At 40.1% G+C, this 27,925-nt stretch overlaps 1 protein-coding gene across 8 annotated transcripts in view; it reads left to right on the top strand.

Annotated features, from left to right (window-relative positions):
- The window catches only part of esrrb (estrogen-related receptor beta), a 58,858-nt gene that overhangs the window by 15,694 nt on the left and 15,239 nt on the right, over positions 1 to 27,925 (top strand). For 5 of the 8 annotated variants that reach the window (XM_081603241.1, XM_008400283.3, XM_008400277.2 and 2 more), the window contains 4 exons: positions 7,011 to 7,420; positions 14,597 to 14,722; positions 23,171 to 23,281; positions 23,682 to 23,843. In XM_081603241.1, coding sequence (XP_081459367.1) covers positions 7,024 to 7,420; positions 14,597 to 14,722; positions 23,171 to 23,281; positions 23,682 to 23,843 — 796 coding nt within the window. In that variant the 5' untranslated portion in view covers positions 7,011 to 7,023. Of the gene's footprint in view, positions 1 to 5,515; positions 6,416 to 7,010; positions 7,421 to 14,596; positions 14,723 to 23,170; positions 23,282 to 23,681; positions 23,844 to 27,925 lie in introns of those variants that run through there. The other 3 variants (XM_008400278.2, XM_081603239.1, XM_081603240.1) reach the window with 2 other exon arrangements.

The raw sequence follows: 27,925 nt of genomic DNA, 5'->3' as shown, positions 1-27,925 counted from the left end.
TTCTTTAGAGATGTGCTGATCAGATTTTTCCTGGCTGATACCAATTTTTGTTTTTTACTTCTCCCATTTATCTTCTGCTGATTTCAGTTTTGATACAGATTTGTTTATATTAGGAATGTGATGAAAATGTGTTGCAGATCTTTTGATAGAGGTAATAGTTTAAGGTTCTCATATCAAGTCATTTCTATAGCACATTTCAGCAACAAGGTAGTTCAAAATGCCTTGTGTGATAAAAGTATAATACAGCAACCAATTATAAAATAAGCAATAAACATTACATATTAGTTGCATGTGTCAATAGCTTTTGAGATTTTAAAATTTTTTTATTAATTTTAAAATCAATTACAAATGCAAGGAACAAAAAGCCCAGTAAAGGCTTCCACAAAGAAAAATTAAAACAAACAAACCAGCAAAAAAAAAAAACATTAATAAGAGTAAAGGTGCAATTAGTTTCCTCCTTTAGTCCGTGTCACCTCACAACCACTCTAAGCTCAAAAATGAGCAAAAACAAAATTTAAATTAAATTAAAAAAAGACTAAAGTCTTAGGAATTAAGTAGGAAAGGCTTGAATTCCATCTGATTTGTAGTTCAGATCGTGAATCAGTTTTTCCTAAGAAAGGTTGGCAGATATTTAAGTAATCCACACAGGGTTCATCCAAGTGTCTTTTAGCTTTAATCGCTAGGTGTTTTAAGTTTCAATGCATTTAATGAATAAGAGAAATTTAAATTTAATCAGGGGTAATCATATGTTTCAATCTCCGTCCGACTGATCGGTGCATCTGAACTTTTCATCATGTTTTTTTTCCTTTCTTACTTTGCCTTCTCGCTCTTCCTGATTCCAATGTTGTTGTTTTTTATCTTTCCTTTTGTTTGCCTCTATGGATCTGCACATCATAAATCTCTGTCAGCTTCTCCTGAGTGTCTGGCATATCTGTTAATAAAGAGGGCCCTCCTCTCTTTCAGGTCTACCTCTCCTCCCTCCTCCTCCCCTCAGTCATCTCTCTCTGCCAGAGCAGGACTAATGAATGAGAAACTCCAAAATTAGAGGCCTCTCCGTCATAGATTGGATTGGTCCCTCTGGAATGCCGGGTTTGCTTCCAACCTAACCACAGCCATCAAACCAACCCTCCTCCCCCAATAGTTCCATTTTTTATATTCTGTATTTAGCAGAAACATGCATTTGAACACACGTTCATGCTCACTGTCCCAGGAGTAATTCAGCCTTGTATTCCCCTGATGGTCTTTAACTTGAAATCAGAGATGCAAAATCCAGACAGCATATTTTTGGAGAATTGCACATTTTTAAGCATCAATTGGGTCCAAAACAAAACTGCTGGCTCTTGTGTTAGAACACAACTCAAGCACCCAAAGATTGTATGCGCCATCTCTAAATTTGTTCCATGCTCAGAATCTGACAAATTTTCTTTGATTGGTGTTAAGGGTTAAAAACACTACTCGGTGATATATTTATTAACTGAAAAAAAAGAGTTGTTCCCTTTTTGTTTGATAAATTAAAACCAACAACTCACACAACCCCAGTAGTGTTTTTGAGTTTATTAAAATAAATTTAAAAAAGAGTTGAACTCTGAATCACTTCTGATTGGTGACAGGTGGGTTAAATACTTTGAATCTGCAGCTTTGACCTCGAATAAAGCTTATTTTTTATTCTAGCCCCCGAAGTAAGAGCCCCCATAATTTTCTGGAAAGTGTATCACCCAACTTCTGCTTCAGTTGAATAAAAATCAGTCTATAAAAATAATTTTGTAATTACTCCTGCACATTTTCTCTCTATTGTCCTTACATTTGAAAAAAAAATCACAGTCCACAGTTCACATCTGGAAGAAATGTTTAAGTTTATATTGGCCAGGGAAAGCTTGATCAGTGCATTTATTTTCCTTTTCTGAGGTTGTGAAGATTTTGGGTCTCGTCCGTCCCAGAAATGACTCCCCGCCTGTGCGTGTCGGAGCGCTAAAAGGTACCGCTGGCCCCTGGAGGAGAGGTCAGCCTGGCAGCTGCTTGTGTGTCTGTCTGTGGTGGGGAGCTCTGTCAGGAGCTAATTGAGTTCGTCCTACCAGCGCTGACTCTGGGGCCAATGGCTTATCAGGCCACATCGCTTGAGGCCCTCAAGACAGATTTGCCCCCAGTCGGGGCATCTGATATCACCACCGCCCTGCTTGCTGATGTCAACCCCCACCGTATAATTCCCCCCCGCACTTACACAGTCTGATCAGGTAGCAGGGATGTGACACACACAAGTGTGAAGAGATGTTTTTGGGACATGTAACAAGAATTTCCTCACTGCTCCGGCTGGATCTCGGACACAGTTTTGGTTGGTCAAACATAAAACGAGGTGAAAGAACTATTTCAGTGTCCTCCTCTCTGCGGGAATACTTTCAAATTGACTGTAACAAATCGTGTTCATGCCGATGTTCTGAATTTCATTCTCAGGTGAGAAAGAAGGCGAGAGCTCCACTGTTCTCCTCTTGGAAGCTGAGGAGCTGCAAGTGTAGTACGAGCTGCTAGATCGTTAGTCCGGCTAATCCCGGCCGCAGTCGCACCAGCGGAATGATATTAGGGATCTGAAATGCTGTTAGGAGGGCCAGGTGGAATCAGATTAAAACCAAACTGCGCAGTGTGCGTTTACAAGGCCCATAACCTTCTACTCAGCATGAATTTTGATCGGTACAAAGGGAACAAAAGGAGGAGGAACAGAGAAAGGAAAAGACAGAGGGGAGATACTGTGTCTTAGAAGAGAGCCGTTCCTTTGGGCAGCCGGGCAGCAGAATCTGAAAAGGCTCTTAGCTCGAGGAAGGAAGAAAGAACTATAGATTTTACAGCATCAAGTCTCAGATAGTTCAGGAAACCCTTTCCTGTCTGTTCTGTCTGTGCACCACATGAGCTAATTACTACCTGCCCCCCACATAATGAATTATTTATCAGGACTATTGCTGCTGTCAAATAATTTAATGCTCATAATTCATTTTCCGCTTACAATTGTATTTATAGATTTAAATTGGTCCTGTCCTGCTGGAGATTAGGAATATTTATAGAAATATTTTAGACTATTTGATTAATACGGCAGGTTTAAGTGGTTAGTATTTGCTCAGCATCATTAATCAATATAAGCGGGCTTGTTAAAAACATAAGCATATAGTGGTGGTGGTAATGTGTCATACCAGAATGAGTTAAGGGGTTTCCAGTCTGCACATTTATTATAAATGACCACGTTGAGCTGGGGGGGAAACAGTTAAGACACTTATGCAATTATGCTAAGTGTCACCCTGAGGATGGCCTTTGAACCGAGGTTAAGCTCACTCTGAATTTGTGAAATAAAAGCTAAATGGAGCCATCTTGTGCTCCTGCGTTTTAATATATTGCCTCTAATAAGCCGAGTGCAGGTGGCCTGTCGTGCAGGTGCACATATCCATCTGAGACATTGAGCATAAAGCAGATGAACCCATAGGTGCATGTTAATTTATAGGGATGTAATCTGCATTCATTATCAAGAGCAACAAGGCCCATTTTAGAATGAGATATAAGGGATAAACAATATTTGTGACTGCAGTAACGCTGGAAAGTAAATTATGAATTGGAGCAACCAAAAACTACAGTAGAGACCCTGGGAAGATTTGACCTGCTGATACTGAATTTAGGCAATTTCTCTCCAGGGATTATTATAAACAAACCATTTTAGTCAACTTTTCGGTTAAAAACATAAAAAAAAACATAAACTACACAACTTTTCAATTCTTTATTGTTTATTTAGCACACCTCAAAATGTAGAAGTGCATCCTAAGATAAGTTTTAGTGGAAGGACCAGTAAAAATAAGTAACAGTTGTACCTATTTGAAAGAAAAGGAATTAATCTGCTATTATTTGTTAGAATGCCAAACCATTAAATCATTTAATGTAACTATTATAGGCACCTGAAGTCGTTCTTCTGTTGTACCACATCCATAAGCTTTGTCGTCACACAATGAGTCCGAGAGAGCACTTGGCATTACAATGCTCTGCCGTAAAGGCAGGTTTTACTAATGTCTTCAAATCTAAGGCAAAACATTTGGAAATTACGAAGTGTCCTCCATGTCAAAAATGAGCAATTAGGTCACTTAACATGATTAGCAGTATAAACTTTTCCTCACGTCTAGAATTAGTAAACCCATTTCTTAATTGTGAGAGCTTCTAAATTCTGACAAAATGTTAGAAATGATTCCAAAAGATGAAAACTGAGAACCTGTGTTGTGATAAGTTAAGCTTCCTGCTGAAGCCTAAGTTTAATAAACTGAACAGCTGACATGAAAATTCACTGCCTTCCTTCTGTCTTTATTGTAGGTAACTCACCATACTGAAAATATATTCTTCCTTCTAGTAACTTTTGAAACAAACAATAATGTCAGAACAATCTCTTAGTGCTTGTTATGACCACATGCGTTCAAAGATTGGAAAAAAGGTCAGATTTTTAGCTTCAATCACTGGTCAGGCGTAAAATCGTCTGATTTTAGTTGCCCGCAGATTTTTTGGTGCATCTCCACTAACTTGAATTTAATTTCTCTAATAGGAAAAAGCATGTCTGTTCATTTTTATACAGTGAAGGCATTTTAATGGAAGAAGAATTTCAAGACTGCTCAGACAGAAGGGCTTATAACCACAAGGTCAACAGATTTAACAGGGGACATTTTTTATTATTTATTTTAGCAGTTAACCTTTTTGTGAATTTCCAGAAGTGGTGGGCACCCAGAGCTCCGATGAATATACATGACAGCAGGGGAGGGGAAACCCAGGAATGAGATTTAATTTGACACACTGACCCCCATCTCCACGGGCCCGGGAAGCCGGGGTGAGAAAATAAGGTTGACCCAGTGACCCCCTTGGGCCTGAACTCCTCCGTCACCCATTCTTACAATTAAATCAGCCTGAGAGAGCAGGAAGATGTTCGGCCAACCAATGCCGCAATTTTGGTGTCTCATCTCCTGTTTGCTCTGTGGAGCTTGCAGACGTGTCGCTGTCGTCCAATCAGACTGACACGCGGAGCCCAGTTGAAAACACCAGCCCCTCCTAGTTCAAATGATAAACTGACTTGTTAAACATTCAAATATTACCATTAGTTGGCAATATGCTAATGGAAGTAAAGCACAACTTGGGCTGCCACTCTTTCTGAACCCCTCAATCTGCATTTGCATAAGCTGTGCAAGGCTCAATTTTGCTAATGCAGGCAAGTGCAAGCAACCTTTTACCCTTCCCATGGTGCCTAATGCAAAGAGTTTGCATACATGTTAGAGGGTGACCTCACCATAACCCTAAGAGGTTACTGTGTGTCTACACAGCATCCCCGATACATTGAGTAATTCATTTCCCCTCCTTGTTCACCCCTTCAGCTCACTCTAAAGAAAATAAGTGCGGACACCCCGCACCGACACTCCCTCTCCCTCTGCCACCGTTCACTCAGTGCAATTTCAAGTTAAAGGTTATAGAGCAGGACTGAAATACATTTATATAGGCATGGAAAGCCTCAGAGTGCATTTTGTGGCCATGGCCAAAAGACTGCACTTTAGTCTGCACACGTTACAGCATTAGATTACATGTACTCCAAAATACAGTTATAAGGCAGACAGTGAAAAAGTCAATATCTTGCCATCATGTTTCCTTTTGGTTGACTGCTGACTCAAGGAGACAAGTGAAGGTCCGCTGTGCTCTCTAAACTATTGAGATGCCCCCATCTTGATTTGTCCAGTTTGTGTACGTGCATTCACTTGTGTGTGTTCGGTTATTTGAGCACTCTTGATTTCTGTCCCTCTACCTCTTGTTCATTTTCCCTTTCCTCCCCGCCAGTCTGTGTGTTTGCATTGTGCAGAGAACGTGTGTCGACATTTGTGTTGCAGTTGTGTGTGTTTGTTCTCTGAAGGACTTTAACAGCTGCCATAGCGTGTAGCTAATGAAGCACTTAGGATCTTGGTTCGCTGGTTTAAATGAATGTGAGGACACAGTGACTAAGAGAACAAAAGATCACAAAAACTAAAGTCATATTCATTAGAGATGAAGCAATTGGTGGATTTTGCAAAGCTTTAACCTACTGAAGCTGGCTTTGGCTGATTTCCCCATGTAAATCTTCCAAAATGCTTAGCTTTCCTGCTGTGAATGATGATTAATTATTTATATTAGGAACAAAGGCAATGTCACACTTTACATACACAGTTTGGTCAGCCTTCCTGTTATCTGCTGAATACTTTCTCTATCTGGCTTTTTAGCAGTCTGCATGAACGGCAAACTTGTCTCAACAAATTGAAAGTACAATTTCATTTTCATAGTCTTATACATTTCTGTGCTTCCTCTGATCTCAACTTTATTATCTTTGAGAATAAAAATGGCAAACTTTGAGTTTTTTCCCACAGTAACAGTTTCCACACCAAAGAGTGTTGTAAGTGTGATCTGATATGGTGTAGTGTGTTCACTGGCTTGACAGACTTTTTAAGCTAAAAAGGATAAAACAGAGCAGCTTTGTTGTACTCCATACAGGCTTCATGTTATCTGTTAAAGGTTTTGCTACCTTCTGGCCTAAGAATAAGAAGCATGGCTTTTAAAATAGTTTATTATATCTTTGTGCTTCCTCATTACATTTCTACACACTTCTCTGAAACTGAAAGCTGAATTTCAGTCCCATGTGAGCAGCAACACCAAAAAGTGAAGATGCTACTTTTAGCGCTTAGATGTTGTTTTCAATGACTGGAAAAATTTTCATCTGTGTGTATGGAACAGTTTGGCGACTGAAAATAAGCTTATTCTTATTCTTGTTATATTGTGCAATAATCTTTAAACAAATCTTAGTTATTGTAAGGATTTTTGTAAATTGTACTTCAGATCGATTAACAAGAAAAGTTACTTGTTTAATTGTTGATAAGCTCTTACTGTACTCCTAATTTAAATTTATTTCTGCTAATCATCTTTCTCCCTCTTTTCTTTGTTTTCCCCACATCAACCTTCCTCCTACTGCCTCCCCATCACCTCTTATAAAGGCTGCTGAATAGAATGGCCGCTGATGAACGGCATCTACCGTCCAGCTGTGGGTCCTACATCAAGACAGAGCCATCCAGCCCCTCCTCCGTCATCGACACGGTCAGCCACCACAGTCCCAGCGGAAATTCGGACGCCAGCGGCGGCTATGTCAGTACCATGAACAGCCACTCTAACGGCCTGGACTCTCCACCCATGTTCACCCCCGGTGGGCTCGGCGCCGGCTCCTGCCGCAAGCGCTACGACGATTGCTCCAGCACCATCATGGAGGACTCATCCATAAAGTGCGAATACATGTTAAACTCCCTCCCCAAGAGGCTGTGCCTGGTCTGTGGAGATATAGCCTCGGGGTATCACTATGGGGTAGCTTCTTGTGAGGCCTGCAAAGCCTTTTTTAAAAGGACAATACAAGGTATTTCCCCTACTCTCCCCTACTGCTATTTCATCTCATGTTGCCACGTCAACAGACACAAAAACACCCTGACATACATGAAACCTCTGGTTGCAGAGCAACACTGAAACATACTCAAGGAAAGAGATTCATTTAATACCTCTAGTGGAGAATATATATTTTTTCATATTGCCAGCCTAAAATATTTTAACTACTACTATTTTAAATATAATACAATGTAAACTTGTCTTCTGTTAGGCTTTGAGTCAGTTTGCCCTTAACTTATTTTCTCTGTTAATTTCCAGCTTGTATCCATGCACTTCACATTTCAAACCAGTTGATTTCTTTAGGGATTTTGATGAATTAGTTGAGATACGTGGTTCTGATAAGCATATAAGGACTTGAAGTATGAAGAATTATGGAGAGATTTTTCAGTCCACCCACCTACCATATTATGCTTTTGTAGTTTTGGTCATGTCATATCCAGACTTTTAGGGTATAAATTGGAGAAATGTGGCCAGGGAAGTTTTGTGTGTACAAGGGAAAAAATTTTTAATTCACACTGACAACTGATTAAAACAATTTTCTGTATTATGACATAGTCTACTGTGAGGAAATGTAGCGATGCACCTCCAGTAAACAATATATTGCGACATGATGCTGCTTGGACTTGTCATGGTTTGACCAGGGGTCACAATCTGTCATGTGCCATGAGAATCTAGGGGTAAAAAAGAGGATTAGAACAGCAATCGTTAAAAAGTGGAATAACAGTAATTTCAATTCTATGAAATTTGAACATTTTATGACTATGTAAGTACCAAACTTAAAAATTGTAACACCTTATCAAACTAAAATCCAGGGTCTCAGTGGTTGCTAATATTCATCGGAGTCAGAAATGACATTATTATCCATGAGACTACCAGTAGATCATAGAAAATTACTTTAAATCATCACCTATCAAAGCAGGAATAACGGGCGATGACCCACAAAGTTAGGTACAAAATAACGTGGAACAAAACGGTCAGTATCCGTAACTGTTATAAAACAGAAACTGGGGTACCTTTGACATAGAGAGATTATGCTGGCATCATCTGTCATGATCAGTGGACTTATCCCACAGAGGTCAGATTTTATTTTATTTTTTTACCCAAACGCAAAAGAGAGGAGACTCAAAAACATATTTTATTTTTCCTGTCCTGTTTGTGTGTATGTATTTCTTCTGCATAGGGACTGATTTGGTTATCTGCAAGACACAATGTATTGCAGCTTCTCATTAGAGAGGCAATGAAAGACCCCCAACTGTGAAACTGTGTGCTCTGCTCCAGATTAATCAGGAGGAGAAAGATATTGTTGAGCCGGGAAAAAAAAAATCTGCACAACAGGCACAGCTGCTCAGGTCAGGACTAAGCTCTGTTGGCTTAGCAGTGGAATACATGCAATGGGAAAATCAAATAGAAAAGGTAGATGAGCCAAATCGAGATTCCTATTATGCCTTCCATCCATTTTCCTCTGTAAATTTTTATCAGCAAATGATTGCAGGAATTACACAGAGAGCAGGTCTGTCTGTCTTGATGCTAGGTGTTGATTTTGGACCTTGCAGCCCTATCAGCTTTAGACAGTCTATGTACCTTTTGCAGGCAAACAAAAGCATTAGGCCAAATCCTCCTGTTTACTCATGCTGCCATCAGCAATCCTGTCTGTTGACAAAAGATGAACATTTTCTCTCAAGTAGCATAACTGAGCTTTTGTCCCCTCAGTAAAAGTATACTGACAGCAACACAATTGAACAGAAACGATGCACTGGGGAAAGAAAGAGACGTCTTAAGTGGAGCAATGGTCCAAACAATTAAGAGCAAGGTACAAGGAGGGGGAAAAAAATGGAACGCTCCTCTTTTTTTTTCCTCCCTCACTTTGCATTGTCGATTTGAAATCCCTCTCTTTCTCTTCTTGGAGGGCTGCCTGTAATGGAGCTAATCTGCCGTCGTTTGTCCGAGCCACAGGAGTTTTGTCAATAACAATCAGCGTTTGGAAAGTGTAATTAAGGCCGAGGCTTTTCATTAGGAGGAAGGGAGGGGGCTGTCTCCAGGGATGGGCATGCCAATTAGAAACTCAGGCACGCGTCGCCGGGTAATTTCAGCGAAAGGAGGGGGAAAAAACCCAGGACTTCTTTAGATTGGAGAGGGACCCTGCTGCTCCTTCAGAGGAGAGGAGGGGAGGCTTAATGGCATAATAATCAGACAGGGGTCCCGAGCAGAGGAGGCAGGAAGACGGAGATACTTTTTTTGGGGTGGGTGGGAGGGAGGTGAAAGCCTTCTGAAATGATAAAAGAAACACACACAGGATTGCTGAAGGAAAAACAGAGGCAGTAAAACGCACATTGTAGAGCCCTTGAAAGAAAGAGAGGGTGCTGTTGATGAGAACTGATTAATTAAAGGAATAACGAGGCAGTCAAGGGTGGAGTGTGAGACGGCCCACTCCTAATGAGAGGAAAACAAAGGAGCTGTCTTTCGCGGGCCTTTATCACATTTCTTTCGATAAGACTCGGGGCAAACATGATAAGTTAATGTTAAGCATGTACATGACAGCTTCTCCATCACCTTGTGCTCACCTTGTGATATACCTCTTAGCAAATTAAAAATTTCTTAGTGGCTATCGCAGTTATATTTTGAAATATTTGCCAGACTTATGCTCTTATTCTCTGCCATCCCTCTCTTTCTGGCTGCGTCTTCAGCTGTTGCCCCTTTCTTTCAACAACAGCCGATGGCAAATCCATCTTCTGTCACCTATTCATATAGTGAAAGGCCCCTTGAACTTATACGTAGGGATAGTTGCATTACTCAAGGCCGGGCCCAAATTAATGTCAACCTTTATCTCCATCCATCCCAGAAATATCTCTGCTCTCATTGCTCCACTTATTGCCCCCCATCTCCCCGTCTCACGTGCTCCACCAATCAAAAACATAGATGCCTTATTGAAACGTGTTTTCTTCCCATTTTGAACCCAAGTGTAAAATTGCTTGAAAACCAACTGAACTCGGTGGCCCTCTTTTATGTGAAGTAATAGACCTTGACAGTAAGCCTGTAAAAGTCAGTTTAGATTTTGATGAGAAATACCTGCCATTTTACTGTAATTTACTTACAAGACCTGACTTTCCCCCTCTGTGCCCTGGCATGGGTCCTGAAAAGCCATAAAATAGATTGAGACAGATACTTATCAAGAGAGAAAAAAGGAGGGAAATATTTTTTTTTCTCCACCCTGTAATGTTATTGGTAACTAAACTATAACCTCTGTGAAAACAGATAAACCTGGGCATGACCTTTTGGGTTAATGCTTCATCTCAGCGAGCTTCATTTGTGGAGGGGAAACTTTCCTTCCTGTTACCTTCACCCTTTTTCTGGAAATATCTATGAATATCTTTCATTTAAAATAAAAGAAAAGTTGTGCGGTTGCCTACAGACAAACACCTGTGCTTCTTTCAACAATCATGTTTTTTTTTTTTTTTAAGTGTCCATCTAATACTCCACGAAGTCCTCTGTTATTCGCTTTTTTACTTTTACTTAATGAAAGCTTAAGTAGAAGTTACCTTTTACTTCTACTTGAGGGCAGTGGTGGTCATGACCCTGTGAAGCTGTCATGGGTGTCCCTTGTGTTCACTTCTGAAACGTGGCAACCTTAATTCAAAAGCAAGGACGTGCAAGAAGATGCCAAAAATATTTAATCTACTTTAAAATAGTGAAAAACTGTCAATCCATTAACATGTTTCGTTTGTTAACTAGAGGTTAACTCAGACGAGTAAATTTGTTTACTTTAAATATTTATTAGATTTATCAGGGAAAGGGTTAAAACAAGTGGAAATAATTAATGTGCTGCAGAAAGCTCTATGCTTTATTTGGCTTCATCATGTCAAGTTCTAAATATAAACACAATGAATTGTTTTTTCCACACCACATACCCATAAATTTAACATTTGATTTATTGCATCATTTCAGTACCTTACACTCATGTTACATGTATATTAATAACTAATTTAGGGCTTGATAAGTTGAAGGTTATTTTAGGTTATGTTGTGGCTTCACTGAGACAGTTTGTGTAGTGACTCCCAAACGATCCGCGCTCTAAAAATAAATCAAACACAGACGCGAAGAATTAGTTAATCCACTCTTTACTCTGCAGTGAGAGATCCGAATCCCCCTCTGAGCAGAACATCAGATGAGAAAGAAGCTCAACAGGACAGGTGGACACAGCAGCGTGTTTGTTTTTGTTTCTGTGACGTTAAAAAGGCCTTGCTTGGCCACTGGGTGTGAAAATACACGACCTTACATTGTGTTTGGCCAATAAACTGACCTAAGACACACATGGATGTGTTTGTTTTAATATAAATGATTAATTTATTTTATTAACTTGAAATGTACTGATTGGGTAGTGTATATAGAGAAACACAAAAGACCAAAGTATGAAGTCCCTCCAGGACGGCACTGATTGTCTCCCCCCGCCTTGTGGGAAATGAATTGGATTATTATGGTGTGTTCTGCTATGACAACAGAGAAAAACAGACTGAGGAAACGCAATCAGAGCTCATCAGCCGCCTCTCTCACACCTTTATTTACCCCAACCCCAAAGAGATGATGGGAATTAGCATAATGATTTCTAACCCAGATAAAAAGAGGAATTTCTAATTATTTGTAACATCTTGGGACCCTCCTCCTGATCTGTCCAATAATGTTAACATAATTGCATAAGTTGTCAAAGGGTGTTGAAGGGCTAGCGGAGGAACGCTGGTGGAATATTACACAATTTCCTTACAGAAATGTAGGGTAAGGGTCAGAGGAGCTGATAGATGTTGGGATGCAGTTCAAATGCATGTTTGAGAATCAAAGTACAACTCCAGTTTAAAAATTACAAACATAAAGTTTATAAAAATGTCAATGTCAGATGCTTTAAAGCTTAAAAGTGCACTTAGGACAAGAAAATGATTCAAATTCCTATTCTTGAAGCAACTATTACACTGAAACCCACTATTGAAAGCCCCCAGAATACAATCAAATGTAGGGAGACGCACAGAGATGGAGTCACTGCCTTACATATCCTGCCCTTTCTGTTACTAATGCTAGAGCAGGGCAGGCTCTTTTATTGTGGAGCAATGAAACTCTTTCTCAAGATGCTGCAGCTGAATAATGCATAAGGACTCTTGGCTGCACACTATGTAAATAGTCAACAATAGCAACAGTGGTAACAACAGGTTTGGGTCTGCAGGAGTATTATGTAAAGTGGTCAGGGGCAGTGTGTCTGGCTCTCTAGCCTGCTATTGAGGCAGAAGCAGAGCCTATGTGAGCACAAGGGGGGTGCAAGGCCCACGCTGGGGCCTGGAGGGGACATGTACAGAATTAATGAGGCCAATTTAGTGTAGAACCGGGGCGGCATCTACTGAACGGTCCTTAAGGACCATTGTAGCTTTACCCCTCTCCCTACCCAGGCGCTTTAGCTCCTCCTCTCCTTGCCCTTTGGTCGTCAGTCCTGGAAGGTACTCACTAAAAAAAAAAAAAAACACCTGAGCTGCCTGGCCGCTAGGTAGGAGGTGGTATGATATTCCCTAATGATAATCTTGAGTAAAAATACCAGTTATACACTATTAGACAAAAATCTAGAACAAAAAGGTAGTGCCTGATCAAAATACCTTTCTTTAAAACATTAAAGCAACTTTTCCTACTGCTCCTAAATAAAGAAAAATGCTGTAATTTTTTCTGTTTTTGTTTATTAGCATTTTGAGCTATATACTTGGTCTTCTCCACACATACAGATTAAATAACTACTAAATATAAACATATTTTTCAAATGCTTATAGTGGAGAATATGAAATATTTTTGTCTCTCTGCTCCACACAGAGTAACACAACAGCAGGAAGCCGGTGGTTTAAACAGGTTATTGGCTATAGGTAGCCAGCCTCCTGTCAGTAATAGTTTTCTTTTCTGTAGTTGTCTGATGTTGTATCGAAATCAGTTTGTAGAAAGGTAAATAATTCTTTGGGTCATAAACTTTAACAGACAGAACATTTTTGCTAATTTAAGAAATTTAAATAGACTCACAATCAACCTGTACAACACTTTAATAGTGAATATTAAATGTCTACATTTTCACTGTTTTATTATCCTAATGACTTCCCATTTCAAACCAGGGCTCAGTCTGACTAGCTATTAGCCTTTCACCACTTTAGATTTCTTCACCTTTATAGAAACTCAATGCAACATGACGTATACCTTCACAGATTCTCACTTTAAAATATCAAAACTACACAAACGTCACTCTCACACGCATCGCTCTTTACAGCTGGTGCTCCTTTCTGTCACATGTTATCTATGCCACACGTGCACTACTGCTACTAAAGTATTGCAGCAACTCCTCAATACTAACATTACATGATCTCATGTAAGTGCAATAGCTTCCCTGATCCTCTCACCTCAGAATGCTTGATGCTTAAAACCAAAAGTGAAACTAATGGCATGACCTACTTTCTGATTAATTGTGCTTACCCTTATCTGACCACTTGGGGCATTGCTAAAACATTGAGACATTATCTCCTTCAATATGGAAATTACAGCAAAATAGTAAGTTGCCCTGTACTGACAGTTTAATACTATGGATGCTACACCCTTCATCCAAATTCACACACACTATTCAAACCAGAAACACATGAGCAGCGAAACTCATTCTTCATGGACATTGTAGGACTTAATGCACCATCAAATATGACACATATCCACATGTTTAGACTTGCTTAATGCATTTTCCAGTATGCCAGCACACATGGTAAGATCAGAATCTTTACTTTCCACATCTTTAGTTGTAGCATTTTTTAGCCAAATGTATTACAGTGTGTAACAAAATGTGGGGGAGGGGAAACATTGAGCTGTGGTCCATACAGCTGAAGAAAACTCTGGTCGCTCTGGCAATTTCTCATGCATCTCAATAATAGGAGTTTTAAGCAAAAAATGTATGATTTATAAAAAAAAAATGCTTATTTGAACTTTTTAAACTCTGCATACTTTTGATACCAGCAACTATTTAGATAAGACATCTATAGTTATTTTACTGGCAACCACTATAAATTAATTATATTATTTTTTAAATAATTTTTCCATCACTCTGTAGCCACATTTGATAATGTTTTCATACTCACTTGCTCCTTTTTATGCTTTCCAGGTAACATAGAATACAGCTGTCCTGCCACAAACGAATGTGAGATCACAAAGCGGCGACGCAAATCATGTCAGGCTTGTCGCTTCATGAAATGCCTCAAAGTGGGGATGCTCAAAGAAGGTAAGAAGAGTAAGAACATTTTTTATTAATTTTACACACATCCATGCAAAACATCTCTTAACATCGCACCCCTCACGGTCAGGATAATTGCTTTGTTACGTCCCTGATTGCTGCGGCAATCAGCCCGCTGAGTTTCTCTTGTGCTCCACAACACAGCCCTTTGTCCTGCCTCTACCTACACAGCAGTAAATAATGTGCAGTTGAGCTGGGGACAGAAATATGCTGAATAGGTTGCTCCTGCCGTCTGAGTAACAGAAATGTAACAGTATTCCACTTGGAAAGGCTCACGCCGGGTCCCTCAGCACACGCTCGCCACAGTCTCAGCTCTCCCTGGCATATTGATCCACTAAATGTTTTCCGAACATCTCAGCTCTCTTCCTGTGGATTTTTTTTTTTTTTTAAGTCATGCCACCGGGGAATTCAGTGACAATTAAACATGCTCCAGATGGATTTGTCTGGCCACGGTTTCTCTCCCACTAAATATCACCACTAGCCGAACCCCCCTGAGACCTTCAGCCTTGGCTGCTATTTTAGGGGAGGAACCTCTCTGCTTTCACCGCATTACACATCCTCACCTGCCTGACTTCTTTATTCATTCTCACTGCTTTGTTAGAAGGGAAAATAATACTTCAGAATGAGATAAAAATACGTTCATGTCGATCGTGATTGAAAATATTAGCATTTGTATTCATTTTACATTTTTAAATTATTTGTTTGATGAATTCATTTTTTTTCATGGCAGAAAGATGACACTGGAAACAACTTCAATTAATTTTCAAATATTTACAACCTTACTAATATTTGGTAAAGATAAAAAGTCCCTTGGAAACCAAGTTTCTGGCTTAAGTCTGACTGGAAATTTATGACTAAATCTTAGAGTTTAACTTTTAAATGTATTCCATATTTATCAGTGGATATAAGTGGATACATGTAACAGTATAAATTAGCGAGATCTTTCCCAAAGCAAAGCAAAATTTTAGTCTGACTTATCTTTTTCCAAAACTAGCCATCTTTTTGCAGCATCACATTGTGTCCTAATTTCTCTTTCGACCACAACTGTTACCATCAGAATAAATGAAACTTGTTAACACAGTCTGTCTAGAAAAGTTTAGAAACCCTTCAAGACTGAAGCTGGTGAAAAAATGTAAGCTGCTGGAATGACAGTGACAGGGTGTTGACCAAAAAAACTGAGCCTTACTCTAAAAACACTTTCAGGTTAGACTAAAATTTGAAGGTGAAAGATCGAGCTGTTTGGCTTGCCAAGAATGGAAGTGGCAGCAGCATGATGTGGGTTTGTTTCACTCTCATTGGTACTGATACTTTGCACAGTGTCTATGGAATAAATTGAGTCAATGCAATCAACCATCCCCTGTTCTATTTGCTACACCTTTTATTAATTCATGCCATAAACAAAACGTTTACAGCTTTGTGTTAAACTGGAACCAAAGTAGAATATTAATTGAATTGTATGCATTAATTAAACTTTATTCGGTTTACGTAGCTCTATTGAATTGACTAGATATTTTGTATAAAAATTAGATTTGCAACTTTCTTTTGATCCATTATAATGATGCAAAATCCAAACATCTTTTTTGGACTTTTGTTAAGCAAGAAGCCACATTTTGAAAAGTATTGCACTTTCAATCTATTGTTCTTATTTTATCAAAGGCAGGAATTATATACTAACAAACACTGCATTTTTTCACATTTCTAAATATATGTGATTTTACCAAGCCAAAGTTGCAAATATATTGACCACAGCCTATTTTTCTCAGTGGAGATTGCATGATATGGTAAAAAACTATTTGACAAATGTTTTACCTTCTTGCACATACAATTACAATTGATAAATATTTTGTGATATTTGCTAAATGGTATTAAATTACAATTTAATTTAAATTTTTTTTTTACAGTTGCTCTTTGTCTTGTATTATCCAACACCCAGATTAAAACTTATTCTTTTAAATTATCTGTTAAACTCTTACGTCAAAAGTCCCCTATTTCCTTCCTCCCATTATTCTGCCGTTGGACAGCAGGATTTATAGATGCATATATATTCAGTCAGCGGCCGGATCCAGAGTTGTGGCCCGTATGGATCTGCTGCACAGTAACAGAATCTCCTAGACTGCATGCGGCCAGATAAAGCCTCAGTGCCAGAAAGACAGAGTAATCGCATTACTATCTGATGAAAAATTTATGCCAATATATCATTCTGGAGAATAAGAGACTACAAAAATATGTGGCTGTGGCTATAAATGAATGACCAGTGTCAGGTCAAAGTAAAAAGAGTGTAAAACTCAAATATTCACGCTCCGACTAAGCCCTGGGTTTTAATGCAGTCTTCTGTGAATTCAGCATATTAGCAGAATGAGAACAACTCTCCTCTTTTGCATAGTCCTCCTCATCACAAAGCTACAGCTCTTGTCAGAAGGTGATCGAAGATTAACGGGGCAGTTATCTCATAATTTATTGATTTTTCAGCTAGAATTATTGAAAACATTTCCAGTGACTTATGGATAGCAGTGCAGTAGATCTTTTTCTTCAGATCCGTTTTAGGGCTTTAATAGAAACTGAAGGGAAAGAAAAACACACAGCCTGTGTCCGCTGTAAGCTCTCTGAAGCCGTGGGCTCAACACCGCGGCCGGACTCATCATGTGGAGATGACCACTGTTCATGTGACTGAGGATGCCGCTTACTTTAATTACTGAAGAAAGGTCACATTGTGTCAACACATGGAAAATATCACCTAAATATATCTTAATAAACTATTCATGCATTTTGAAATAGCAAAGAAGTTTTCGGACGGTAACATAAACGATATTTCTCGTGTTACATTTACAGTAGCTGAAGCTATTTTAAATGTTTAACATCTGAAAGTGTAGCACGATAAATATGGGGAAAGTGGTCTGCTAAAGATCAGCAGCAAGATTACAGGAATTACAAGAGCCCTGCCTGGACCCCATGTTTAGTCGCCGCACTTTCCTTTGACTGTATAAAGGAGGAAGTGATCGATACAAGAATCAAATGTCAGGGGCAACAGGTTTTTTTGCTCTGATCAATGGAAACGGATCAGAGCTTAGAGCAAGAGAGAAGACAAGATAGTATTGAGAGATTACATTGACATCATTTGGTGGCAGTTGCTCTCCTCTTTTCCTTTCGCTGCGTCTCACTTACACATGGAGAATCCGCCACATGCATGGCTACATGCAGACCAAACTCTGTCCTTATGTAACAATTGCTGAAGCACTTCAGTTCTATAATTGCTTGCCTAGTTTATTGTCTCCAAGTGGAAGTGTTGTACGGCCTGGAAAATGCCATGCTTTGCCAAAGTCTTCATACTCTTGACCTTTTTCACATTTTGACATGTTACAATCTCAAACTTTAATGGATTCTTTGGGGGTCTTTTTGGGTAGGCCAACACAAAGTGGAAGATAAGTGAAAGAAAAAGTCTTTCTCTTTTCTCCTGTCTGAGCTGAGACCTCTGTAGCTCCTCCACAGTTTCCAAGAGCCCCCCCTCCCAACCTTTCCATCTTTCCATCCAAAGGAGCGATGCTGCAGGTACAATGCCCTACATCAAAAACTACGGCAGAGTGCAAAAGATGTCTCTATGTGCCATTATAGGACAGTGAATTGAACCGGGCTCTGCTAGTGCTGTTGCATTAGTTTTTTATTAGGATATTTGGATGCACTAATGTTCTCTAACAAACTTAGATTCATGCTGAGATTAAATGACACAGCTGGATTCTAATTACTGACTTATTCTGTGTAAATATTGGAATGTAATGGGATGATTCAGATTATTCTTTGAACAGTGATGTGATCTTGAAAGACAGGACATTTCTTGTCGTAGTTGTCTTGTCTTGTAGTTGCAAACAAACTCACACTAATTATATTGGAAAGTTATATAATATTCAAGGGTGAATGAGGGTAAAACAAGAAAAAAAATGTTTTACATCTCTTATTTGAGAACTGAATTTCAATTTAAGTGACAGTTACTCTTTGAAATTATGCGAGGATGTTAGCTGAGCTAGGTATTGCGGCTAACCTGCAAATGGACTATCTGGCGACGGTGTCAGTATGGCAGCCTCTGGGGGTCATCAGATTGGGAGGGGGCAATGTGTGACAATTTTCCGCTACCCTCGTTCATCACCACTCCTGATTAAAAATGCTGTGACACACTTGCAAGCATTCGAAGCTGGCAGCAGGGGCCCTTTGAAATAGTGCTGACGGCAGTTTAGCGTGGCAGCTTCCTTGAAAGGCAAGGTTCACCATGCCTTGCCATGTGGCCTTCTGATTTTCCCAGCTAAAATAGGGTCTGTCTAAGCCCCCCTTGGCATTGCCAACCATCCCAGACATCCTGACACTTTCCCCAATGGAGAGATGCTCCGAACAGGTGAGGGACTCAAAATAAGGGCCCGTACCATAGCTTGCCACACAAAGTGAGTGAAGACAGGCCCTTTTGTAGGAGTGTGCTTGAAGGGGGATTATTATTGTTTTTGGAGGGAAAGAAGAGCCCTAAGTCAGCTGGCCCCGGCCCCCACCTCGAGGCCTGCGTTAATCCGTGTGCGAATGCCAGCCGCCTTGGCCAAAAGCCCCCTCCACAAGCAGCTTTCTTTGAAGAGATGATACCCGAGCTCACCCGCTGCGACTCTTGCTGCACTGTACTTAAAACAGTAAGAAGACTTTTGCACATTTATACCTCCATTGTTGCTTACCCATGGAGGAAGCACAACAGACCAATCAGTCAGACTCCTCAAAATCCTTCAAAAATCCACCCTACAGTCTCCAAGTGAATGAATATAAATGTGACAAAACACTTCCGATCACTCCATCTTCCTTTCTGCTAATATCTGGACAGTAAATTGAGACAGGTTAGAGCCGAGCTTTAATTCCTGTCACCATTTGTTAATTATGGCCTGGACTGTTGTAATTAAAAGAGGCACCCATCCACCCTCCATCGCCGGCTGACACAGCCGCACAGCTCAACTGGCAGAGAGAAACACGGAGATCCGAAGCACAGTCACCTGGCAGGAGCCCGACTCTGCAGGAGAGCTGAAAGAAACTGTAGAAAGTGGTGACATCATTTTGGACAATGACAGGAGTTTTCCACGGCTCAAATAAAAACTACCTGAGCTACAAATGGACTCTAATAAAAAAAGGCCGCTGCATACTTGTTTGTATGTTGGGGAAAAATAAGATTTTCATGTCTTCTTGGTGTGTGTACGTGGACGTATGTGTGTGGAGGCGGCTTCCCCTATTCTTGCCGGGAAAGATGAATGTCTGTTGGGAAATTGGGGTAATTAGGTTAGTAGGTTGTCACTGTCAGGAAATTGAAAGACAGTCCTAATCAGATTTGTGTTTCTAGGGAATCAAATAATTTATATTAAAAAATGAAATATACAGTTACACTGCATTGAAAAAGTATTCAGACAACTCATAGTTGTTAATTTGAATCAAAGTGACCAAAGACGAAGGAGCACAGCAGACGGGTCAGGGAGAAAGTTATGGGGAAGACTTTAGATCTGAAAAAAATATGCAAAGCTATGCACATCTGACTGAGCACATTTCAGTCCATTAACGTAACTACAGACCGACCAAGATTGACAGGAGGGTGATGTGATCCACAGATCTAGTCTTTACAGCAAGGTGAAAAGAAGGAAGACAATGTTGAGAAAAAAACAAAAACATTACAAATCTCATGTTTCATAAGCCATGTAGAGAGCACAGTAAACATGTAGAAGAAGGTGCTCCGGTTAAATGAGACCTGCACTGCATGCAGGATTCCAAAATACCAGCCTGCAACTCAAAGAGAGGACAAAAACCAACATTACACGTCACCCTGAAAACAGTGTCCGACCAGTAACTGAAGGTGGTGGCAACATCGTGCAGTCAGGATAGAAAACCTGGTCTGAACCGATGAGAGGATGACTGTCTTTTCAGTTGCAGGATTATATTCAGTAAAATACATTGAAGTTTGTGGTTTTAATGTTACAAACTGTGGAGAATTTCCAGAGGTACAAATACTCTATCAAGACATATTACACTGTAATACATTCTAATGCCACTGACCTGCATTTATTAGCAGAGAAAAGAGCTTTGGTCATGTCACGTAAGAGGTACAAATCTAGATATTTTGCATAAACCTGCTGTTGAGTTCCTTTTTGCTAAATGAAGGCCATCACTTCTGTCCTGCTCATCTGATTTTTCTCCTTCCCTCCCGTTCACCGAGCGACCTCCAGTCGTTTGTGCGTGGGGCACATCCAAACTCATCCTCTCCAAGAGCACTTGCTGATGGGTAAATTGTATTAGGCTCATTTGCAGTGGCCACACAATGTCCGGATTTGACACCGTCCTCCCTGTTATAAAGTGATGAAATCATCAAGGAAGTGCTCTGGCTGCGGGCGTTCTTCACTCAGAGGACGCAGGAAGCTGACAAATTAACTCCTCCTCCACCACGAGCATTTCATTGAGCCTTTTCCCATCCATCCTTTAATATTAAATTTGTTTGAGGGGGGTTACATTACGTATACAGATTGAAAGGATTCTCCCTCTTGACAGGATTAAGATTTAGGTTTCACAGTCGCAATGACACACAAGTATGAGGATGCAGGATATAAATGCTTGCATGCAATTGCATTAAATAACCAAATACCTGCTCAGGGATATCAAAAAGAAAAGGAGCGGCGTCTATGAAATATGTTAACAATGTTGAAAATTAATAGAATAGAAAAGACATCCGAATAGAAACATTCTTATCAAATAATGAGATAATAAATAACTTATGTTATGATGAGGCTTGCTTGACATTTACAGTATCAGTGTGCAACCTGGCCCCCTAGGTGTGGCTGGGGGTGATAAGGCCCCCGTGCTGCTCCAGTGAAAGAGGGGTGAAATAGGGGTCTTTTATGGGAAAGCAATACCCAGTTATCTATCTGCGGTATGACAGCGGGAGCTTTGTACGCTATGTGTGTGGCTGCGTCTCTGCTCGGAGCTCGTGGTTTTTGTTTTGTGGATGTGGAGGAGAGCACACCTGAGCTCACAGATGCGAGCAAAGAGGCAGGTAACTGGCAGCTAATTAGTATGCAGCCTGCCTCACCCCAAAAGCTAAATAATTAGAGGGCCAGTCTGTGAGATCATTGACCCTGCATTAAATATTCATATGTTTAGACCTGCTCTGGGCTCAGCTGTGTCACAGTAGACCAGCCAGGCATGGGCCACATATGGGAAGGTAGCAAGGCCTCTGACACATCCGCACAGACACACACTCGCGTGTACTCGTTCAGGAATTCATTTCAACACACATATGCCACCATGCAGTGCTTTTTGATCACTTATGCACAAGCAAGAGACAAACTATGTTTCGTACAGATGATCTAAGGAGTGTAATATTTGATTTAAAGTAGCAACCAGAACTTTTTACTGAAAATGTCTTCACTTTGTTGACCTATATAATGTCTGTATGTGCAGTGTGTAGGAAACAGATTCATACCCCTTTAACTTTTCCATTTTAGCATCCACAACATTCAATGTATTTTGTTGTGAAAAACCAACACAAAGTAGCTATTGTTCTGAAATGAAAAATAAAGCCTGTTATACATTTGTGTATCACACATATCCCAAGCAGTATTATGCAAGATGGTTGAAGCTAAAAAAAGAAATAGTGCAAGGAACCTTGAAGAAAACCTGTCACAGGCTGGTCAAAAAAACTTGAGATGGAGTTCCAACTTCCAGCTGGACAGCAACCTTTGACACATGGCTGCTGTCTGGGTGAAAATATCCATATGTTGAAAGGGACCAGTCAAAGTAAACTGCCATGTTAGGTGTCCTTCACATGCTCTCAATTCAGCCCAACTGTGTGACTTTGTGAAGAAAAATGAATAAAGATTTCAGCATCCTGATCTGCAAAGCTGGAGATATACTCTAACAGACTTGCATGACTCGCACAGGATAAATACAAATTAACACCACACTTATGTAAAACCATAAATAGGTTTCCTTCCACTCAACAATTATCCCCAAGAAAAACATTACTCTACAAAATACATTACCTTCTGTTTAAGCAATGTGAAAATAAGGTTGGACAGTGAAAGTTGGGTACATAAACACATCTACTGATGCTTAACTTTGCTTGAAAGACGGTTGGGCATGAACAGATCGGTCAAGCCTTACTTTCTTAAAAAAATACCAATTTTCAAAATACTTTTCCAAGCTAAATTTTTAAAAGAACTGACCAACCTTACAGTCAAAACATGTAGAGTTTGTAGAGTTGTGTTTGTTTATCCTAGAAAAGCCTAATAAAATATACTGAAGTCTGTAATTGTAACATGACACAATGTGAAACAGTTCCAGGAGTGGGAATACATTTGCAAGACAATATATTTGATATTCTTTCAATTCTGTCTGCCAAGCAAAATACACACTTTTCATCTGGCGTCTGTTCTGACTTCTCTTTCCCAGGGGTTCGTTTGGACCGCGTGCGAGGGGGCAGACAGAAGTACAAGCGGAGGCTGGACACAGAAAACAACCCATACCTGGGCTTAACTCTCCCCCCTCCTACTAAAAAGCCTCGTGAGTACTGCTCCATCACTAACCCGTCGCCCCTCATCCAGCCAGTCAGCTTCCAGGTAAAGCCAGGCCAGATTCATGCTCCCCTGTCACTCCCATGTTTGGACAGTTGAGAGATCATTGGTCAGAAATGTAGGCCATGTATTGTTCCGGCCAGAGCTGAATTATGTTAAGTCTCTGAGCAGGTGACCGCTATTATACAACCGAATGCTGGAGGACGCATTTTCAATCGCAGCTTCTCTTTTATTTCCCACAAACATTCAATGAATGAAGCACCAGTTTCTCTGAGTGTATTATATTGTCACAATGATCAACACTGAACATCTTTGTGGTCCTTTGAGCTTTTGCAGCCTCTGACCTCTTCTTTTTGTCGACATCCTGCTGCCCCCTCTTCTATTTTCAGTCACAAAGATAGTGTCTCACCTGTTGGTGGCCGAGCCAGAAAAGATCTACGCCATGCCTGACCCGACCATGCCAGAGAGTGACATCAAGGCTCTCACCACGCTGTGTGACCTGGCTGACCGCGAGCTCGTGGTCATCATTGGCTGGGCCAAACACATCCCAGGTAGAAAAGCATTCCCTCTTGCTGTGTCTTATTTTTCTAATTTCTTTCTCTCTCTCTCACATTTTACCCTGAATTTAACTCTTTTACTTTTATTCTCTTTTGCTGTAGAAAGACTGATTGTTACCTGACAGACTGTTGTAATTTTTCAACTATAATCACAAAGCATGTGGGATTCCTCAAAGCTTTTATCTCGAGTCACTCCTATTTATACAGAAGCTATTGCCTTTGTTTCCAAAATTGCAGTGTTAGAGATCATCCCCTCGTTACACAGAATGACAGTGAAACTATAGAAGATGATTTGTTAAATTATGTTTTCAATTTGTGTTTTTTTTCTTGCTTTTTTTCTGCTATTATTTTTTAACATATCTTTTGTTATTAATATAATATACCTCAGCTTTGTTGCTTTATTTTCCTATAAAGAACTTTGATACACTATCTGATGAGTGGTGCAATGATAAATAAACTTGCTCTGCATGAAAAAGTAAGCATGTCATAAAATAATGAGAGCAGCCCACTTGGCCTTCTGGTGTCTGTTGGACTGAAAAGGCGAACACTTAGCAGAGTTCTGCAAGAAACACATCTTGAATTAATGCGTCTAAAATCCCTTCACTGATTGAAGAAGGAGAAATGTTGGAGATTTAAAGCAAAGTTTGGGACCTGCCCAAACAAATAAGACATCATATCACACTTGAATGCACCAGAGAGCAGGAGCGCACACACATCTCCTGAATTATTGATAGGCATAATCATGTTTCTTCCGTGCCCCATAGACATCGTGATAGACGAGGTGTTAGGTTATAAGAGGCTGTTGAATTAAGGATACACCACTGAGAATACACCGCCTCACGTCAGCAGAGATTTTGCTTCCTTCAAGAGTTTTTCCTCTGATTTTGACAGAGAACATGTTGTTTAGTCGCTCTTTTTTTGCAACCCAGGCAGATTCTGCTTGATCTTGCGCTTGACCCCCATAACTCTACAGCATTACGATGCTGTAAGCGCGAAAGAGTAACAGACTAAATGACAGTGTCCCTCAGCGGCAACTCCATAACCCCCTTCTCTCATCAGCATAACGCGAACAGGGACACAGCTGTCAGCGTGCAGGAAAGCTCAAGCAGCTGCGTGCTTTTATTTTATGTCTGTCAGTTATTGAGATCATTTAAATTCAGGTTAAGTAAATTGAGAGAACTTATTTCAATCAAACCAGCTGGAAATAAAGCTGACCCTTTTTTTATATAGTGCTGAAAAGGTATTAGAGAACTTCTCAGAAGGAAGGGTATTAATCAGGTACAGATCTGATAGTAAGGAGATTAGAGGTGGATATGCTCCCAGGCCCTGGCCTCAGCTCCGGTCCCTTACACGTCTAAACTGTTTGGATCACTCCACACATGGCCATGCATGGTCAGCAGCCTGAGAGTTTTACCAAGGAGCTTAGTCAGGACTGGATCACAGCTGACCCGATAACACACTCCCATCGATGTGACCCAAAAATTACGCCAGCACCGCAGACATTCTGGAAAATCCCATGACACTGGACTGTGGAGGGCTGGAAGCAGAGCTACACTGCCTTTGTTAAAGAATAAAGAGAGTGAGGAAACCTTAAATAAACTTACGTGTTTTACGGATTTGTTTTACAATTTATTATTTGTGCTCTAAATATTTCACAGTTAGCTGCTTACACTTATCTTACATGCCGTAGTGCAGTTAATAGGCAGTGCACAGGTTCATAGTGTTTCTGTGATTTGACTAACTATAATAATTTCAACCCATCACTTCCAGCTCATGGCTCTGTTCCTAAATTAGCACAGGTGTCTGCCACTTAAAGGCTACACTGAATAATCTGCACTACCTGTGAGATGATAGCCTGTAAGCAGATTATTTTGATCTCCTTCCTTGTAAACACATACAGACTCTCACTAATACCTTTGTTTCGTAATGTTTTCATTGTAGAATCAAATGGGTTTTTTTTATATTAGATAACCATTTAGGTGAAAGAAGAAAAAAAAAGAACTGCTTCTACTAAGTGCTTGGTTTGCATCTGTCCCTGAGGTGGCGTTTGTATTAGGACAGTGGGTGTCCTCTGGCCATGAAATGGCTGCATAATTGAGTTGTACATGGCTGAACCTGATCAGAGACGGTTCACTGGTTGAGCGAGACTCCATGCGCTAACACTCCATGCACCGGCGGTACCCCGGGGCAGCCTACCACGCTCATCTCCTGCTATATTTCTCCTCCTCCACTGCAGGACCAGACAGGAAAAAAGTGCTGATTGTATTCTGATAGATTTTTGTGGCCTTCGGCGATGGAATTAAAAAGATTAACAGTTCATAATGAAGTAGAACACACTTATTAGGCCACTTACAGATGGGCCAATAACTAAAGTTCAAATTCAACAGTATAAATGTCAGAAAAATTGGCACTTAGCATCTCCCAGTTGATTTTTAATTTCGTCTATTAACGGAGAACATTTTAAAATGTGTTTGAAAAGTGGCGTAATGTGGAGAAGAATGGCCCAATTGCACATTAATGGGAGGGCAAGTGGAGGATAACAAGCTGTATCAGTCGTATAGATGAAGTCCAATGTCTGCTTTCGTTCTGAGCCATAAAAATGATTCAGCATCCAGAGCCTTACAAAAGTATTCATATCCCTTTAATTTGTCACTTTACAAACACCTTTAATGGATGTTTAATGTTTTGTAAGGTAGACAACAATGAAATAACTCAAATTGAGAAGACAACTTCATCCTGCAAAGTGTGGCATGCATTCATATTCAGTCCACCTGAGTCAGGTTGAACCTTGTTTTGTTTCAGTTCTGACTGGAAGTGTTTTGGTGTATTGTCTCCATCAGCTTTCCATGTTAAAAGATTATTTTTCCTGCAAAAATAGTTCAAACTGTCAGATTACTTTAGGAAAATGCCAAGTCTTTTCACAGATTTTAAATTAAATTTAGATCTGGACTTTGACTAGTGCATACTTACAACATGCATGTGATTTGATCAAATCTTTTACATTGGTGGTCTGCCTACAGAGGGACATTTCCTGCAGGAACGTGAACCCCGTTCTTTTACAGATTCTCCCACCTGAGCTTTGGATCTCTGCAGCTCCTCCAAGACTTATCGCTGGCCTCTTAAATGCTTCCACTGATTAATGTTTTTATTGGCTGACCTGTCAATTTAAGTGAATGATCCTGTCTTGTCAGATTTGAAGTTGTGGGATGCTCTTTGAAATGTCAGAATGACATATGCATGATTTTAGAGATTTGCAAATCTTGTGATATTGTTTTATAAACTTACCCACAACTTTCTCCCTCACCTGTCTGTCAGGAAAGGAAGCTAAATTATGCACATTTCCTTCCAACTTATAACTATTGCTACTTTTTGTTTGTCCATTAATAAAAATCAAATTAAAATACATTAAAGTTCAGGGTTGTGAATTCAAGAAGTATGAATACTTTTTTGCTAGGTGAAGAATTGATGGATTTAATTAAACTAAAAGTACATTACATCTGTTTGCTACTGCAACAGGGCTTCTGTTTGCTACTGCAAACAGAAGCCCTGCCTTCATTCTGGTTCTCCCTTAATCACAGCAGAACCTTTGGACACTTCAGTCACTTCTTTAAATAGTAGCATGAGGCACAGTCTGCAGCCCCCTGAAGAGGGTCTGGGGTCGTTAGCAGGAGCAGCGTTACAGGGATGCTGACAGATGGGTTGTTGCTCCTAAGGTGCTAACAACCTTTGACACACATTGCAGTGCACTGTGCAGCCCCTTTGGCCCGTTTCCATCACATAAAGCTCAATTCCACCCTGTCCAGGTGTTTTACGGAGGAACTAAGTACACTCACAGTCTCAGTGCACTAAAACCGCCTTGACACTGAGAGTGTGACTATCCTGGATGGAGTCTCCTCTATTGTGGTAAAACTGGCATGCATGCCTTTTATGCAAGGTAGTGCTAGAAGCTAAACTTTAACATTTACAAAAATCAGTCAAAACAAGTGTACTGTGTCTTCCAAAAATGGTTATATTGTTCACTTTACTTCACATAAAACCACAACATTTCTTTCATGACATATTGTGATTGTGTTGTA

Source organism: Poecilia reticulata, chromosome 22 (genome assembly GCF_904066995.2).
Source record: "Poecilia reticulata chromosome 22, P_reticulata-male-v2, whole genome shotgun sequence".
NCBI lineage: Eukaryota > Metazoa > Chordata > Actinopteri > Cyprinodontiformes > Poeciliidae > Poecilia > Poecilia reticulata.
This window is presented reverse-complemented; position numbering and strand designations above follow the sequence as displayed.